General features: G+C 53.7%; 5 protein-coding genes across 5 annotated transcripts; 2 read left to right on the top strand and 3 right to left on the bottom strand.

The window, feature by feature from the left end:
- Positions 1-1,504: 1,504 nt before the first annotated feature.
- Positions 1,505-2,163, top strand: M406DRAFT_336350 (uncharacterized protein; the record flags this gene model as incomplete). The annotated part of the gene is made up of 2 exons (XM_040921138.1): positions 1,505-1,939; positions 2,095-2,163. 2 exons carry the CDS (start codon positions 1,505-1,507, stop codon positions 2,161-2,163), a joined length of 504 nt encoding a protein of 167 aa, XP_040781704.1.
- A 120-nt stretch (positions 2,164-2,283) lies between these two features.
- Positions 2,284-3,138, bottom strand: M406DRAFT_36029 (uncharacterized protein; the record flags this gene model as incomplete). Its single annotated transcript, XM_040923989.1, has 1 exon — positions 2,284-3,138. The coding sequence occupies one exon, from the start codon at positions 3,136-3,138 to the stop codon at positions 2,284-2,286; it is 855 nt and encodes a 284-aa protein (XP_040781703.1).
- A 551-nt stretch (positions 3,139-3,689) lies between these two features.
- M406DRAFT_223448 (uncharacterized protein) lies at positions 3,690-4,268 on the top strand (the record flags this gene model as incomplete). The annotated part of the gene is made up of 1 exon (XM_040915653.1): positions 3,690-4,268. A coding segment is annotated over one exon (579 nt), but the record flags the coding sequence as incomplete, so codon positions are not given.
- Positions 4,269-5,401: 1,133 nt separating this feature from the next.
- Positions 5,402-7,695, bottom strand: M406DRAFT_247929 (mitochondrial carrier; the record flags this gene model as incomplete). Its single annotated transcript, XM_040916494.1, has 3 exons — positions 5,402-6,139; positions 6,209-7,399; positions 7,507-7,695. 3 exons carry the CDS (start codon positions 7,693-7,695, stop codon positions 5,402-5,404), a joined length of 2,118 nt encoding a protein of 705 aa, XP_040781701.1.
- Positions 7,696-10,206: 2,511 nt separating this feature from the next.
- Positions 10,207-11,992, bottom strand: M406DRAFT_217651 (uncharacterized protein; the record flags this gene model as incomplete). Its single annotated transcript, XM_040915506.1, has 3 exons — positions 10,207-10,392; positions 10,452-10,994; positions 11,060-11,992. Coding segments are annotated over 3 exons (1,662 nt in total), but the record flags the coding sequence as incomplete, so codon positions are not given.
- Between the last annotated feature and the right edge of the window lie 3,249 nt (positions 11,993-15,241).

Raw genomic sequence — 15,241 nt, 5'->3', positions numbered from 1 at the left:
GCCGGCCCCGTCGCGTGGCTTGTCATACGAAACTCAATAAGAAATTGTATATAAAGAATGAGAAGAGTAGCACATCATCTTCGACGAGATGACGGGCCCGAGATGAAAAAGACAAGGATGAGGGAGGAATTCTGTGGAGATTATTGAAAAGATGACGGCAGGGTAGGCAGGTGAGACCAGAGGAAAGAGGAGGGCGGCGGGCCAGATATCTGTTTCCAGTAGGAGGGCGTTCTTGTTGGGCCAATCGAGCATCCGTCCAGAGTCCAGCCCCCCACACACCCACCCGCGACGGTCCAGAACCTTCAACCCAGACTACTTGTCCGATTCGTCCGATTCTCTTGGGGGACTGTTGATTTGCCTGATATCCCTATTGATGAGTATGCACAACGACCGGTGAGAGTGTACAACCCCAGATCCCCTTCCTGGGCCGTTACGCGTACATAGTCCCAACTCGACACGACGAGCCAGCCCCCCACGCGTCACCGTTTCTCTCTTCTTTCCTCTCTCTGGGTCGCACTTCTCATGATGTACTATAGTATATACCATGATAGTAATGTGGAACCCTCATTGCCTAATTGATTGCTTGGTGCCCGCAGTGTCTATATCCTGATCCGAGAGTTTCCTTACTATAACTTGCTGTAGAATGCACTCACATGGGCTATCGCAGAAGAATGGCGCCCCCTGTCATGGTATGGGACTTGAGCAACGACTGTGATCTTCTTCAAGTGCAGTGTGATTATTAAGTACTGTGTAAGAGGGAAAAAGACAGGACTGGGCCCCGGAAGCTGCCGAGGGGAAGAAAAAGGAAGCGATCCGAAGTACCTGGCATTTGCAATTTGCTATAATATGCGAGTATTATGAATGGATCCGGAACTAAGGGATCGGGAGCTGTGAAACCAGACGGTCGGTGAGAGTTGTGGAATGAGGGTGCCCGCTTCTTTTAGCCAGAGGATCCGTTGGCTCAGTAGAAAAATCATGAGAGAAGTGAGGGATACATTTCCACTTGAAACAGTTTTTCTGGATAAATTGAAGGATGGAAGCTAAGCCGGCCTTCATCTCTAGGCAACCTTGAAAAAGCCAATCATTAGACTCCATTCTCACATACTCACTCGATCTGTATTATCCTTGACCTGTTTTGAGTTTTGTTAGCTGGAACGACCAGGTAATAATTTGTTGTACATGAGAACAGAACAAGGCATTACGAACAGTACGGTAATACTAATCAGCGGGTACCTGTTGGGCAGAGAGGATTACTTGGCAGAGTAGAAAGACCAGTCCAGTCACTCAGTATCTGATGCGCTAAGCGTACCCTGGACAAGACACAACAATCACGAGCTACTCCATAACGTCACCTCGATTCGGACCAAGAACAAACCATATCCAGGATCGTCTCCACCTACCTCAAGCTCATTACTGTGGATCTATCATCTACAACAGCCGCCAACCAATCAACCAATCGCAGATTTACAGAAGAAAGGAAAGAAGATAAAAGACGAAGAAGAAAATGTCATCGGAATCTCAAATCCCCTCCATCTACCGCCTATGGCACCTCTACATCGAGCCCGCCGCCGCCTGCCAAGGCGCCGTCATGGCCGCCCGCTCTCCTCTCCTCTACCTCGGCGTCATGTCCCCCGCCGCCAACCGCTCCCACTACCACCCGGAGCTCCAGGTCGTCTTCGACCAGCTCGCGGCCACCTACTTCCTCTTCGCCTTCAACCAGGCCGTCGTCCTGCGCGTCGTCGGCGCCAACCTTGCCGTGTGGAGGACCATGATCACCGGCATGCTGTTGTGTGATGTGTTCCACGTGGCTGCCACCGTGAAGGCGCTGGGCTGGGAGCGCGTGCTCGATCCGTCTGTGTGGCGGCTGTTCGACTGGGTGAACATCCTCATGCTGTTGGCCTCGCTGGCCATCAGGACGGCGTTTCTGGCGGGTGTGGGCGTGAGAGAAGAGGGGGACGCGCTGAGGTTGCAGAGGCAGGTGATGGCGGCGGGCCCGACCACGAGGTCCAAGACCAAGACTGGCTGAGGGGGAAGATGTGACGTGCGGAACAGATGATGTAAAAGTTGATGACCTGGATGATTTTTGAAAAACAGGTGTGTGAGAGGTTCAAAAGATGCAAGACTGCGCTGTTTATGACCTTCGTGTTTGTCTATCGTATCTGAAGGGGGCCCAAAGAAAATGATGGCTCTAGATGCTCAACGTCTTCAAATAGAAGCTTCTCAAAAGTCTCGTAATTGATCCAAGCAGACTCTGCAGGGACACGATCAAGCACCCTTTCCTCTTCAGTCTAATCTCCCATGTGCCTCCCTCCCATCCTCAAGTAGCGCCTCCCTCTCGTCCGTCTTCCCCTCGCTGCCCCTGTACAGCACATAATGCTGCGCGAAGAAAACCAGATCATAAATCATCGACACTTGCCCCAGCGCAAACTTGACCGGGTTGCCCGTGACGCCACTCCAGTCTCCGCCGAGCGAGCTGTCGATCAGCAGCTGCGAGACGCTCAGCACGCCGCCGACAAAATCCAGCAGGATCTGCCAGATGCTCCAGCCAGCCGTGCTCTTGTTGCGAAAGTTGGCCAGGATCTGCGGCGTGAACTTGATGAGCGTGATCCACAGCTTGACGTAGCCCACCGCGTACACCGCGTCGAGCCAGCACCAGTCCTCCCGCGGGTCGACACCGTGCCCCGGGCCGCCTCCGCCGCGGGCCGCGATGAGCACGATGACCACGAGCACGCCGGCGATGCAGCCAAAGAAGGTCCCGAGGATGAAGCGGGAGGGCCGGTTGATGACCTGGAGGTTGAAGCCCCAGGGCGCCGGGAAGAAGTACTGCGAGGCGGTGATGAGCGAGAGGAGCAGGGCGTGCGCGGCAAAGGCGATGTCGTTGAAGGCGACGGCCGGGGTGTGGCCGCCGTTGCGGGCGGCGTACTGCTCGCGCACGACGGGCGACCAGTAGAAGGCGGCGTTGGAGATGAGGTAGGCCAGGAAGCCCAGGCAGTTGATCAGGGGGAAGTCGATGGTGGTGCCCGACGTCGACCTGCGCCTGAAGTTGAGGATCGGCTGCGGGTAAAACGATAGCGACCAGCTAAGCGTGTACACCCAGCCGAACAGGGCCGACAGGAACTCGAGGAACCCAAATACCATCTTTTTTTTTTTTTGTTTTTTGTTGTCTGTACTATATATACAAGGGGAGGCTGCCCATTTGCAACAGGTGATGAGGGTAAAAAGGGGTGGTGGTTCTTGTTGTCGTTTGTGGGCTGTGAATGCGATGAAAATTGGCACACACAAGAGACAGAAGGCGCGAGTCTTAGTCTCCATCTTTGGATCGCGTCATCCCAGCGCCTCGGCTCCGATCCGGCGGGTGACTTTTGGGGTGAGCCGTACTGTTTCCTGACTCTACCTACAATCCTCACTAAGCCCCAACGGGTCGTGTTATCTCTCTCTGTCTGTCTATTTGTTCACCATCATGAAGCAAACTTCTCTCTCATCCTAGTCTCGACCATTGAGAGAGTGAGTGAGCGGATTAGATGAAGAAGACTCACTGTCCCAAATGATCAAGTGTTTGCAACCCCCCGGCCTCACAACTCTAGACTCTCTTCCTATCACGATAACAACGAATAATCACTACTTCACAACCATAATTGCATCCTGCACTGCAGAAAGCCTCCCTTCTCCCCCCTTTAGAAATGGTCAATTTTCTCGATCTACCTCTAGAGATTCGACAACAAATCTACACCTACCTCCTTATCTACCCCCCACCAGACCCTCACAGCCTTCTCCGTCATCCCCAGAACACCTCCTCCTCCCTCCACCCAGCCATCCTCTCCGTCAGCCGCCAGATACACATCGAAGCCCTCCCCTACCTATACGCCCACAACGCCTTCGACTGCCACCCCTCCCTCCTGACCATCTTCCCGCGCCTCTACGACCCAGGCCGCAGGACCTACCCCCGCGTCAGCGAGGGCACCTGTCCCGGCGTGCGGCTGATTAGGCGGTGGTACCTGACCGCGCGCCTGGACTGCGGGCCCTTCTGGGACGCGGAGACGATCGCGGGCGCCTTTAGCCGTGCCGAGGAGCTGACTGTCGAGGTCAGGCAGAACATCTTCCTGGGGTGTGGGGGAGATGTGCTCAGGTTGTTTGACGGGGTGAGGGGGGTGAGGCGGGTCAAGATCTGGGGGAGCACTACGGGTCTGGAGGGGTATGTGAGGTGGCTTGAGGCGGCCATGATGAGCCCGATCGGGACAGAGATAGTGCCCTTTATAGAGGAGGAGGAGGGGAAGCAAGAGGAGGCGAATGAAAGAGGTTGATCAGGACGGAGACTCAAGATGGTAGGCTAAGCATTGTGTGAGGCATCAACATAGAGGCAGGCATGAAAATGCAAAGTAGTCGATGCAAGTAAGTCATCACATTGTCCAGATCTCACACATATACACTTGCTCGCACGAACAATATGTATCATTTCTTCCATCACCTCACGTCCTAGTCTAGCTGTGTAGTCTGGAGAAAAAGAAAAAATCCATCTATGATGCCATATGCCGCTGGTCATCTATATCAGGCTGAGCTTCAATGGAGGTCCAAGACCATCCTCTAGGTAAAGCAAGTCTGTCCTGTCCCGTTATTCTTTTTTGTCTTCCTCTCCACCTGATCTTACACATAACACCATACATGCAGACAAGCTGTGCTGATTCATCCACAAAAAAGCGGATGGTGGGGTATAGAGACCTGGAGTTCAGTGTCTCTCTGCTCAAGTGTGAGGGGGAAAAACCAGAAGCAGAATCATGCCGCCTCGATTGAAATTGAACGCGAACAGGGAAGATATAAGGCAGAAGGGCCAAGGAGGAAAGAAGCGGGGTCGAATGATCCGCTCGAAAAGGACTCAAAGCAAGAAAAGAAGAGAAATAGGGCACCCGGGGGGGGGGGGGGGTTCAATTCAGAAGCCCAGGCCTTCCTCATTGATTGCAATCCTGAAAAAGAAAAAAAGAAAACAAACCCAAAAAAAAAAAAAAAAAAAAAAAAAAAAAAAAAAAAAAAAACGCCGTGATACAATGTCCATGCAAACCATGTGCTCGTTCAGATCTTTGCAATTCTTCAGTGTTGTGGTTGTTCTTCTTCTCACCCTCATGATTCTTCTTTCTGGTTGGTTTGCTTTCTTTGGTTGTTGACCGTTTTAAGGGCGTTCGTTGTGCAGGTGTAATTGTGCAACCACCATCCAATTTGGTCGAGGTCGAGGTTGAGTGCAGATCCCCAAATGATGCATGCGGAGAAAGGGTGGGAGGCTAGAACCGAGAACAAATTCGAGCACATGTGGAGGGTAACATCCGAATGTTTTTGTGGCCTGACCTCTCCACCTCCTCCACCTTCTGATCGTGTCGACCATCAGTTCATTTCCCTCTTTCCCCTCAATCACTTATGCCTTTGTAGCACTTCCCTGCATGAAGCCAGGCAGGTCTTTCCAGCCCTTCTGGTTGGGCAGGCGAACACGGCCGAAATCCTCATCGACATCGAGGATGATCTTCAAGGCATTTCGACTCCTACCAAAGGGGCTCGTATCGATTTTCTCTCGAAGAGTCGATAGGGCCTCGGAAACACCTGTCGCAGTAGGGCCCGTCTTATTCTTGCCTGGGAACGGGACCACGCTCTGAAGCACCTCATACGCTGCCAGCGTGAAGCCAAACTGCGGAGACGATCGGAGGATACGAGCTGGACCTCCCTTAAAGAAGGCGCGAGGGCCCTCCTCCTTGAGGATCGTCTTCGCGGCGTGCGTCAGGCCATTGTAGCTGGTCTCGCCCTTGCGGGCCTCGACCTGCAGGCGCGTCTTGATCACATCGAACGGCGTGGTCAGGTATGCGGCGGGCATCCCGGCGATGGCACCAGCCATTAGCAGCTGGAAGATGCCGAGCTTCTTGGTGGGCGACTCGCCGAACAAGTCCTTCTTGAGGTGGCTGTACGTGGGGAAGTAGATGGCCGAGAACGGGACATCACGGGCCAGGCAAGCTGTCGCTCCCTTGTAAAGACCGACGAGACCAAGGTTACGAATAATCCACATGGCAGATCTCTTCGGGGCAGCGCCTTTGGCTCCCTTCTTGGCAGCTTCTCCCTGAACCTGGAGACGGATTTTGACGATCTCGAGAGGATTGGTAAAAACCTACGATCACCACCAGATGGAAATATTAGTAAGTATATCGGCAGCATACGAGGATTTGGGGATACTGACCACTTGACAACCTCCAGCACTACCACCGGCAAGGATCTCGGCCCAGAGGGCAATGTGGCCGGTGGTCTTGTCGGTTGACCAACCACGGACGAGATCGTTCACGGTCAGCTTGATGGCCTTCTCAGGCGCCACACCGATGAGCTGCGGCAGCACACCCGAGTACAGGCCGAGAGCACCCTCGTTCCGCACGACCTTCCTGAAACAGTCAATTGAGTTGTTATACAATGCCTGTCCGACTTGTGCGCTTCGCTGGTTTTGCATGCGCGTCTTGACCAGATCGATTGGGTAGACCATGAAGGCACCGAAAGCGCCTGCCACACTGCCGAGCACGAAGTTGTACCCAGACTCGAGGATCTGAGAAAAGACTGCGGCTGTCTTGGACTTGGCCTGGGTCAACGCGAGCCTGCCGACGCCGTCTTCATCAGCTGGGTTTCTCCAGGACGGGTCGAGCACCTTGGCGAAGTCCCGAAGGCCCAGACGGCCCGAGGGCTCATCCATACTGGCGAAGTGGAACAAGATGTCGGCCTCCATGGGCGTGAACAGCGAGAAGCGCGTGATCTTGGCGGCCTGGTTCAGGAACTCGGCGCGCGTGATCCTGCCGTCTGTGCTCTTGGTGCAGGCCTTGCGGACGATGAGCTCGACCAGATCCATCTCCTTAATCATGTTTTGGAAAGCCCGCACGTTCGCGTACGACACCTTGCTGCCTTGAGTGATGTTGCACAGGGTGCTCAGGTTCTCGAGGACATGGTCGGACAGCTTGTGTTTCGAGGTCTCCAGGATGATGCGCTCAAAGTCCTCGGGCTCGATGAAGCCGTCGCCGTTCTTGTCGAACTGGAGGAACGCCTGTCGTATGCGCTCTCCCTGCAGGCCGCGCAACATCTGCGAGAACTGCTGGTAGTCCATATGATGGCGCCGCTTGCTGCCGCCGATGTAGAGCTTGGCCCACTCGCAGTTCCAGTCGAAACCGAGGCTGTCTGGGCCCTTGTTCTGCTCATAGAGGCGCTTGAAATCCTCATACTTGACGTATCCGAGGCGATCGATGTCGAAGAGACGGAATGCGATCTCATACTCGGCGTCGGGCTTGTTCAGGATGTTCTCGAAGTAAATCCAATCTGCCATGGTCACCTTGCCCTTGCCTTGTCGGTCGGCTACTCGGAACAGGAGGGAGTACTGGTCTCGCTTGATCTTGTGCTATTTGAAAGCGCAGGCTGTCAGTTGTTTGGCTCCTGACAACTACGCGACAACGACAACGCGGGGTTCCTAGGAGGGGTAATAGAGATGGGAAGCAGAAAACTCACATAGTCCTCATTTATTGGCGCGACAGCATTAATGAACTCCTCAGGGCCCATCACCAACTCGCCAGACTCAGGGTCCTTGACAGCATTCGCATTGAAGCGCATCTTTGTCTGGACTGACACCTGCACTGGCTCCTCAGAGCCTATGAGGGTCTCCTTGACAGCCTCCTTCACTGCGACTACCTTTGACATGGTGGATGGTAGTATGCGACGACAACAATGAGAGGGAGGATGATGTTTAGGAGAGTGTGAGGGGTTGGTGGAGGGGGGACTGTAGAGGATGTTTGACAGTTCCTATTACTGCAAGTACATGGGAGAACCTGTGAAGAGAAGTGGATGCTCCGATGAGCTGCCGAAGGAAAGGGTTTGTAGTGTTGTTCAATATGTATTGACTCGAGGAGCAGTCGTGGTGGATACGATTCCCTGTCAGCTCCAGCTTTTCCCGATTTTCTGGTTGATAAGTAGCCTCTGCAGACAAGTCCACTCAGGATGCAATAGTTGTAACAGGAGAGAAGAAGGCAAGATCAAGAATTAATGTGAGTGTTCTGAAAAGAGAATCTTGTGCGATTTCAAAGAACGTCCTAATGCTGGCAAACAACACAGCGTTGTAGAAATCGCCGAATGAGGAGGCGATTGGTAGTGGTTGCGTGAAATAGGGCGCAATCAATAATTTTTTACTTCCTCCTCTATTTTTTGGAGCGCGGCGCAAAACAAGTCCACTTGGAGAAGGAACAACTGGAGTAACGCTCTGCCTGCCCATGGGGTTGGTTGGCTCGGGGCTTCCCGCTAGCCGCTAGCCGGCTTGGGGGAACAAAAATCGGTATTTCGTTCCTCCGACATTCCGAGATGACCTCAGACCAGAACAACCTCTATTCTATGTATATAATACAGTTGTTCACGGGCACATGCCCTCAGAACAGGCCTTCGATATAGGCCATATCTGACACTTTGTGAGGAAGTGACCAACCTCTCGACGATTCAACAAAGACGTTATCGATGCTTCCTCGACCTCGAGGCCCTGAGAGTCCTTCGGCAATTCCTCCCGGTCTTTTCCGAAGAAATTGACTCGTCCAGGGCGGCTGTCGACCCTGCCTGCTACTGATGCCAGCCGGTTGCAATGAGAGATAGAGTTAAGGTCAAGGTCCGGAGTGGATCCCCGGTGCAAGATGACCTACAACCTGAAATACTGAGGCCGAGACTGGTGCGCTTAGCGGGGGTTTGAGAGGGTGGGTAACACGGTAGGAAATGCCTTGCCTGGGAGCTGTATTGCGGGGGGGAGGGGGGGAGGGGGGCAGTCTCTAGCATATCTAGACAGGCGAGACCGGAGCTCTCGAACTTTCCAAGAGGATGCTCTAGGAATTTCCCCCAAAACAGAAGTCAACGCCATGGAGAGCCTTGGTAGGAATGGTGACCCCTTCGTAAGTCATCTTGACCCACAGTAGTCGTCTCACAGACTCCTCCCTCGAGTCTTAAGACGCTTGTACTCTTTTGGGAGAAAGTCATCATGAGAAGTTCGCAGATGATTGTAGCAGTACCTGACGCCGTGGAAAGATTGTGCAGGCAGGATTGAATCGCAAGACCTCATCCGAGTCGGCTGTTCTATGCAGACTCATGCAGCATGAACATGATTATCAATAAGAAGAAAGCTTCCTTAGACTTCTAAATTCAAGTATAATTCATACACGATCATCACCATCGGCTAGCTAGCCCTCGCCGGAGCTACTTCTCTTCCGAGGCCAATGTTGAATGTACTTCCGAGACGTCAAACGAAAAAAAAAGATTAAAGAAAAAAAAAAAAAGGGGGGGGGGGGGGGTCAGCCACCACTGTGGATTCCAGTCCGCATATCCGTGCGTGGGTATTGGTTTCATCACACTCAGGCTGGCCACATCCGTCCGCCCGTTTGGTATCCCTTTCCTCTGCCTTTACCTCCTTCCGGCCGGCGTCCTTGCCTGGCAATATGTCCCAGTGCCACCTTGCCTGCACCCCCAAACGCCATGCAAAAGCCCGCCCGCTCACCTCCTGTGCGGCCTCAAGATTAATGTATAGGGAAAAAAAAGGACAATCGCCGCAAAATGCACCGGAAAGCCGTGCAAGATGAAGGGAAGCTTAATAGCCGCAGGTCGTCCGTCGTGAGTCGTAGGTATCGTCAAGTTTAGTGGTATCTTGGAAAAGGAAGTGTGTCAAAGAGAAAAGGAGAGCGCAGGATGTTTGTCATCCGCGGATTTGTTGAGCTTCATCAGCATTTAGTGTAGTGGTAAGGAGAAGCCGCTCGATGATCGGGCGGGCGGTCGTAGAGGCCAGAAGATAATAATCACAGGCAACAGTATTCCATCGGGTCTGGCCAATATGGGGGTTGGTGACAGGAATGTTGATAGCGCTGTCTTTGGGGCACCTTACTGGAAGGCTGCCCATGCAGAGCAATTTCCGTGAGCCGTGTTTCTTCAGGCTGAATATATCGACATGGCAGCTGAATGAGCAGCAAGTCCGACCTGTGCAGGGAGACATGTCTTGCGGATCTGTCTTTTTAAGCATGTACAAAGAAGATGCAAAGGTGCCGGAATGGACCCCGACGGCCGGATGGCCGCTCAGCCCTCAATGGGAATAAGTATATGAGTGCTCTCAGCAGGAGGGAAACGATTCGGAGGGGAGTGCTCATCGGCGGAATCGCACAGAGAGGCCCGGGGAATGTTGTTGTAGTAGGCAAGGGTAAAACCCTTGGCGAGCTCATCCCGGACAAATGTAGAGGACTTCTTGAACCGGCGGTCGCGGTATTTCTCGTACACGGCTTTGTGGTGTCTGTCTGGTGTCTGGCAACAGTCCAGGATCACGGCAACCAGGGGCCTGAGTTGAGCCCAGGTGTAGCCCGAGAAGTGGACGTGTGGGAGTGACTATGGGGACATTAGTTTAAGATTGCCAAAATATTGACTGAAGAGATTGTCAAACTCACCCAATCGCCCTTGTTGAGGATCAGCCGCGCCAGGCAGTGGGCACCGGCTGCAATGTAGCTGGGCGTGCAGCCCACGAACCGCTCGTCCATGATAGTCACCTCCAGGAAGTACTTGGCAAGCGTCCGAGTCTCCAGGTCGTAATCATCCGCCTTGCTGATGCGACGGAGGAAGCTCATTGGGCCAGGCCAACCCAGCTCAAATTGGAGCATGCTCAACATGAAGCGCTCTGCCTTGAGGATCTCGTCCATGGTGTAACCATTGTCAACCATATAGACGATTTCCTGTACGGAGGGGCAGTTGATCTCCTCGTACTTGGCCGCAATAAATATGGCAGTGGCACCAACAAGCTGGAGCTTACCCAGAGAGACCATCTTGCACGAGAGGAAACGATCAATGTAGTTCACGGTGAGGAAGAGTGTTTCAGGGAGAAGCGAGAATCGACTGTGGACCTGAACGAGCCAGTCCATCAGGATAGACCGCATCGACCACTGGATCTCGAGCTGTACCTGCTCCATGTAGTGAGGGTTCGGACGCATCCGATCCTAAGACTAGAGGTCAGCTTTCTGTTTCCCCGAGAGAAGCGAGCACTTTGTGGCTGATTGCTTACCTCCAGCTCCCGCATGTACTCAAAAATCTCCTCGCCGTACTCGGCCACCATACTGACGTCCCAGTTCTCCTCATCAGCTTCGTCCCTTGGCCTTATGGACTCCACATATGCTCTAGCCTCGTCCAGCTCTCTCTGGTCCTTGACTGTCTTCCTTGGAATAACCAGGCTGGTGGCAGACGTGGTATTGTCGCCGTACGATTTGTAGGAATGGGCGGTCGTATATCCCTGCTCGTCGTACTCATCATCCTCCTCGTCCCAGTACTCCTCAGACTCTGGCATGACCAGGCCAGATGGCAGCAGGTCCGAAGGAGCTGCAGCGGGCTCAGGTTGGAGAGGCTCCATCTCAGCGGTGATCAGCGGCCCGACTGGGCCTGGCACGGGCATCCACGAGCCTTGAAGGGCCTGCTCGTCGCACGGCAACTCCTCCATAGCATTCTCGTAAGGCATCGCGTCGATGTCATCGTCTGCGCCGCTGTAATCGATATTCTGGAGGACGTGCTTGCTCGCCGATCGTCGGATGACTGGGGCTTCTGTTGACTTCAGCTGAGGCTGGCTCCGGTAGTGGCGGTTGAGGCTTCGGGGCTTTTGCTGGTACTCGTCGTGGTAGACCATTGTCGTCTTCCTGGCCCCAGTCTGCTTTGGCACGGGCTGAGCCCGAGTGTCAGCCACCGCGGGCAAGCCTTGGGCAGCCATCGAGGGTTTCAGGCTGGTGGAAGGGCGTTGTGCCGGACGGAGCAAGGCTTCCTTGTTCTTAACGGCATTCTCCTTGTTGGCGTCCTTGTACACCTTGGTCGTCGGCATGGCTGCAGAGAGGGCGTGCTTGCCGAGGCCGTTACCGGCGACCGCGTGCTGGTTGGCGGCTCCTGCGGTGTTGCTGAGGTCTCCAAACGCAGTACGCTTGGCGGTTCCCTTAAGGCCACCGGCGACCGTGCTCGGGGGAAAAATAAACTGCGAGTCGAGGTTCTTGGCCTTGAAAACGGTCGGGTTCATTGGCGCGTTCTCATTGCGGAGAGGCTGCGCTGCGAAAGACCGCAGCGGTCGATGAGGCTGCCGGAAGAAGTGGAAAGAGTTAGTGTCTCTTGTGCAAGGCATGGGTGGGGCTGCGACCGGCTCGATCAAGGCTGATAATCGAGGGAAAGAAGGTTGGACAGATTAGTAGTAGAGATGAGCATCCAGACCTGACTCACTTTGGCATCCATCGCGGTTCCTCAGGGCAGGGGAAGGGAAGCGTCTTTTGCTGTAGGAGATGTTGATTGTTGCTGCTGTGGTGCAATAGGTTCTACGAGATGGTAATGTTGACGGAGGATCAAGAGAGGCCTGATGTCCACGAGGCTGTCGAACACGACGTGGCACACAGACAAACAGTCACCAAGAGACGCGACAGAGGCTGCGGCGTAATGGGTGAAGTGGTCTTCCTCGTTGGTCGAAGGTCACAGAGAGGACGGCGCCCGCGAAAGGTTGTGTGCTCTTTGATGTTGTAGTGCAACGCGGTAGTAGAGAGAAAGAACTGGTAGCCGAATGTGTCGTCCAGGGTTGAGGAATGGTTGGTTGTCTAGGTGATCAAGTCGAAACCCCGAATATGGAAATTCGATGATCCTGGAGGCCGGAGGGGTCAATGTCCGAGCCTGTGGAGTGAGAAGGGAGGGGGGAGAAAAAAAGAAGAAGGAAAAACAAAACAAGAGGTTAACACTGGAGAGAGAGGCCGTCAAGTGAGACGGGAGATTTTGCGCAATAAACAGAACTATCCGTCCGCTTATGGGTTCAATGTTGAGTTGCGCGCGCGCGTGTGTATGTGCGTGATGGGGAACACAAGGCAATGAGAGTTCTGGGAGAGGGGGACTGGTCGGGCTGCGAAGATTTGGCGCGGCATATGAAAGTATGGGAAAGGTGCACCCGACCGCAAGTACCTATTGAAGATAGCCTGGTCGGGGCTGGCCTGGTTTGGTATGTGGGAGTGTTAGGCTCTACGTAATAACAAAGCTGACGTACCTTGCAAATATTGGACCGCGTTGTAGTGGTAAGGAGCGTGAGTAAAGACTGGATAGATGGATGAAAGGAACGGGAAGGAGAGTAAGCAAGCCAGAGCCCAGCGAGTGTGTTGTACCTGACCAGAGATGAATGGATACTCATGAGGGTCGTTCCTGAGGCCTGGCGGGGACCGATCTGTCAAAATATGGATCTCGAGGCACGATCTGGCTGAGCTTGGACCCGAGGGGAGGCGTGGGGCAGGAGGAAGACCCAGGCGGACGGAGTGTGTTTTTTTTTTTCTCTTCTTTTTCCTTCTTTTTCTCCTGTTCTTTTTTTCTCTCCTTCCTTGGAGGGGTAAGCAGAGATGCCCAAGCGGCAGCAGTGTATGATTTGTTTACCTGTGCAGGGGTCCGGATTGGGCGGACGACAGAACGCGCTAGTAACAGAGCACGGACCATGTTGGTTGCGTTGGTGACCAGCCATCCCCTGTCCCCTGTCACGGCCCGAGTCGTTACCCCATCTCAAAGCAGATGACGTGCAGGGCGGCGCGTCACCCACGTCAACACTGACCTCGACAACATCTTGATAAAAAGCGTACAATAGCATCTTGCATATAAAAAAGTAGATTCAGGCGCGGTGTATTTCTATAGGACTTGAAGAAGTGTTTCAAGAAGTCAAACCTTTCGTGTTGGGGGTGGTATTGGCTGTCAGCCTGTTCGCATCGACTGACGCGACAGATCAAAAGTACCCGGCGCGAGGACAACCCGCGGTCACATGACTCTCACCTGGCCTACCTACCAAGCCGGTCCATTTTCTTGTCGCAAAGTGGCATTTCTCGACATCATCTTGTCGCACTTACATCAAACTATTTCTAAAGTATGCCGCTATCAATTTTAACAGCAGTTTTCACTGGAATGGATTTGCGCATCGCCTTGGCGTCCCAAAAAGGAGGGCTTCGATTCGGCAAAAGCACAATGATTCAAAGGGCCCTGGCGCAGCAATCTGGCTGTGGTGGGTCGCCAGGTCTGGTTTTTGGATGCCAAAGGGCCTGTTCTGGCCAGTAGGATCGCTGTCGCATTCCCGTCCTGAAGCACCTTCGTTCTGGGCCTCTCTCTTTCCCTACAAGCCGCGGGCCCATTTGCATGTGTTCGCGAACAACGCAGTGCTGCATCTCAGAATTTTTTTCGCCCCCCTCTTTTCGCAACATTGAGCTGGCAGGAATTAGCAGGGTGCAAATGCATGCGATTAAGGAAAAAGTGGGCGCAAGAATAGCTTAAACCCCACTGCTGCATCTTGCCCCTCTAGACCCTTCGAGGTCTCCAGCCAGGGTGAGGTTCAAGCTGATCATGCGTATGCCGCTTTTGTAATGATGACCATGATTGCTTGGCTACGACCTTGCACGGCCGCGAAATAAAGGCTGGCGCTTAATCTTTTGCAAGACATGATGCTTGTGATAAGAGATGGTTGTCACCAGCCTCTTAGGTTGAGGCGAAGAGGAGGAGAAGAAGAAGACAAGGAAGAAGAAAGGAAGAGGGGAGAGAGAGGGGAAAAGGGATAAAGAAAGGGAAAATGGAAGAACAAAAAGCCCCGTCAAAAGTGCCCCAAAAACAGCACAGCGAGAGGCGTGAAGCGCTGGATGCGACCGGATTGCTGTGCTGCTGCTGAATGAAGCAAGAGGGATGTCAGGGGGGCTTTGTCTAGCCAGCCCAGGCCCAGCCACAGCGGCCGCGACACTGGCCAACCAGGCGGATCCCTGCTCCTCAACATCCGCGAGACCCGTGGCTCCATAAGTAGCGAACAGATGAATGGGCGATTGTCTGATGATGCGTCGCGCAACCAAATCAATTCGCCCTCGGGTCCTAGAAGGCCAGCGGGCTCATGCTGCCACTTCAGCAACCTTGTAGCGGGCACTTGTCCTGCATGCGCACGAGGACCCACACGCAGGCGCAAAAGAAGAAGGGAAGGGAGAAAAAAGCATCATTAACTGCAGCGGCAGTTGCACCAACAGTGTCGATTACCAAGACGCTTTTCTAGGGGCGAGAAAACGGGATGCGACCAGGAGAAACTGTTCGCCTACTAACTCACTCACATGAAGACAAAACGGCGATCATGTCAGTTTCCTGCCTGGCGCACATCTGCGTCAGTCCGGTCGTGCGCCTGTAGCGCAGAGTAGGCCAAGTCCTGGGTCCCAGATGTGTCCCTCCCTCCTTAGCA

The sequence above is a fragment of the Cryphonectria parasitica genome, assembly GCF_011745365.1.
Source record: "Cryphonectria parasitica EP155 unplaced genomic scaffold M406scaffold_1, whole genome shotgun sequence".
Taxonomy (NCBI): domain Eukaryota; kingdom Fungi; phylum Ascomycota; class Sordariomycetes; order Diaporthales; family Cryphonectriaceae; genus Cryphonectria; species Cryphonectria parasitica.
This window is presented reverse-complemented; position numbering and strand designations above follow the sequence as displayed.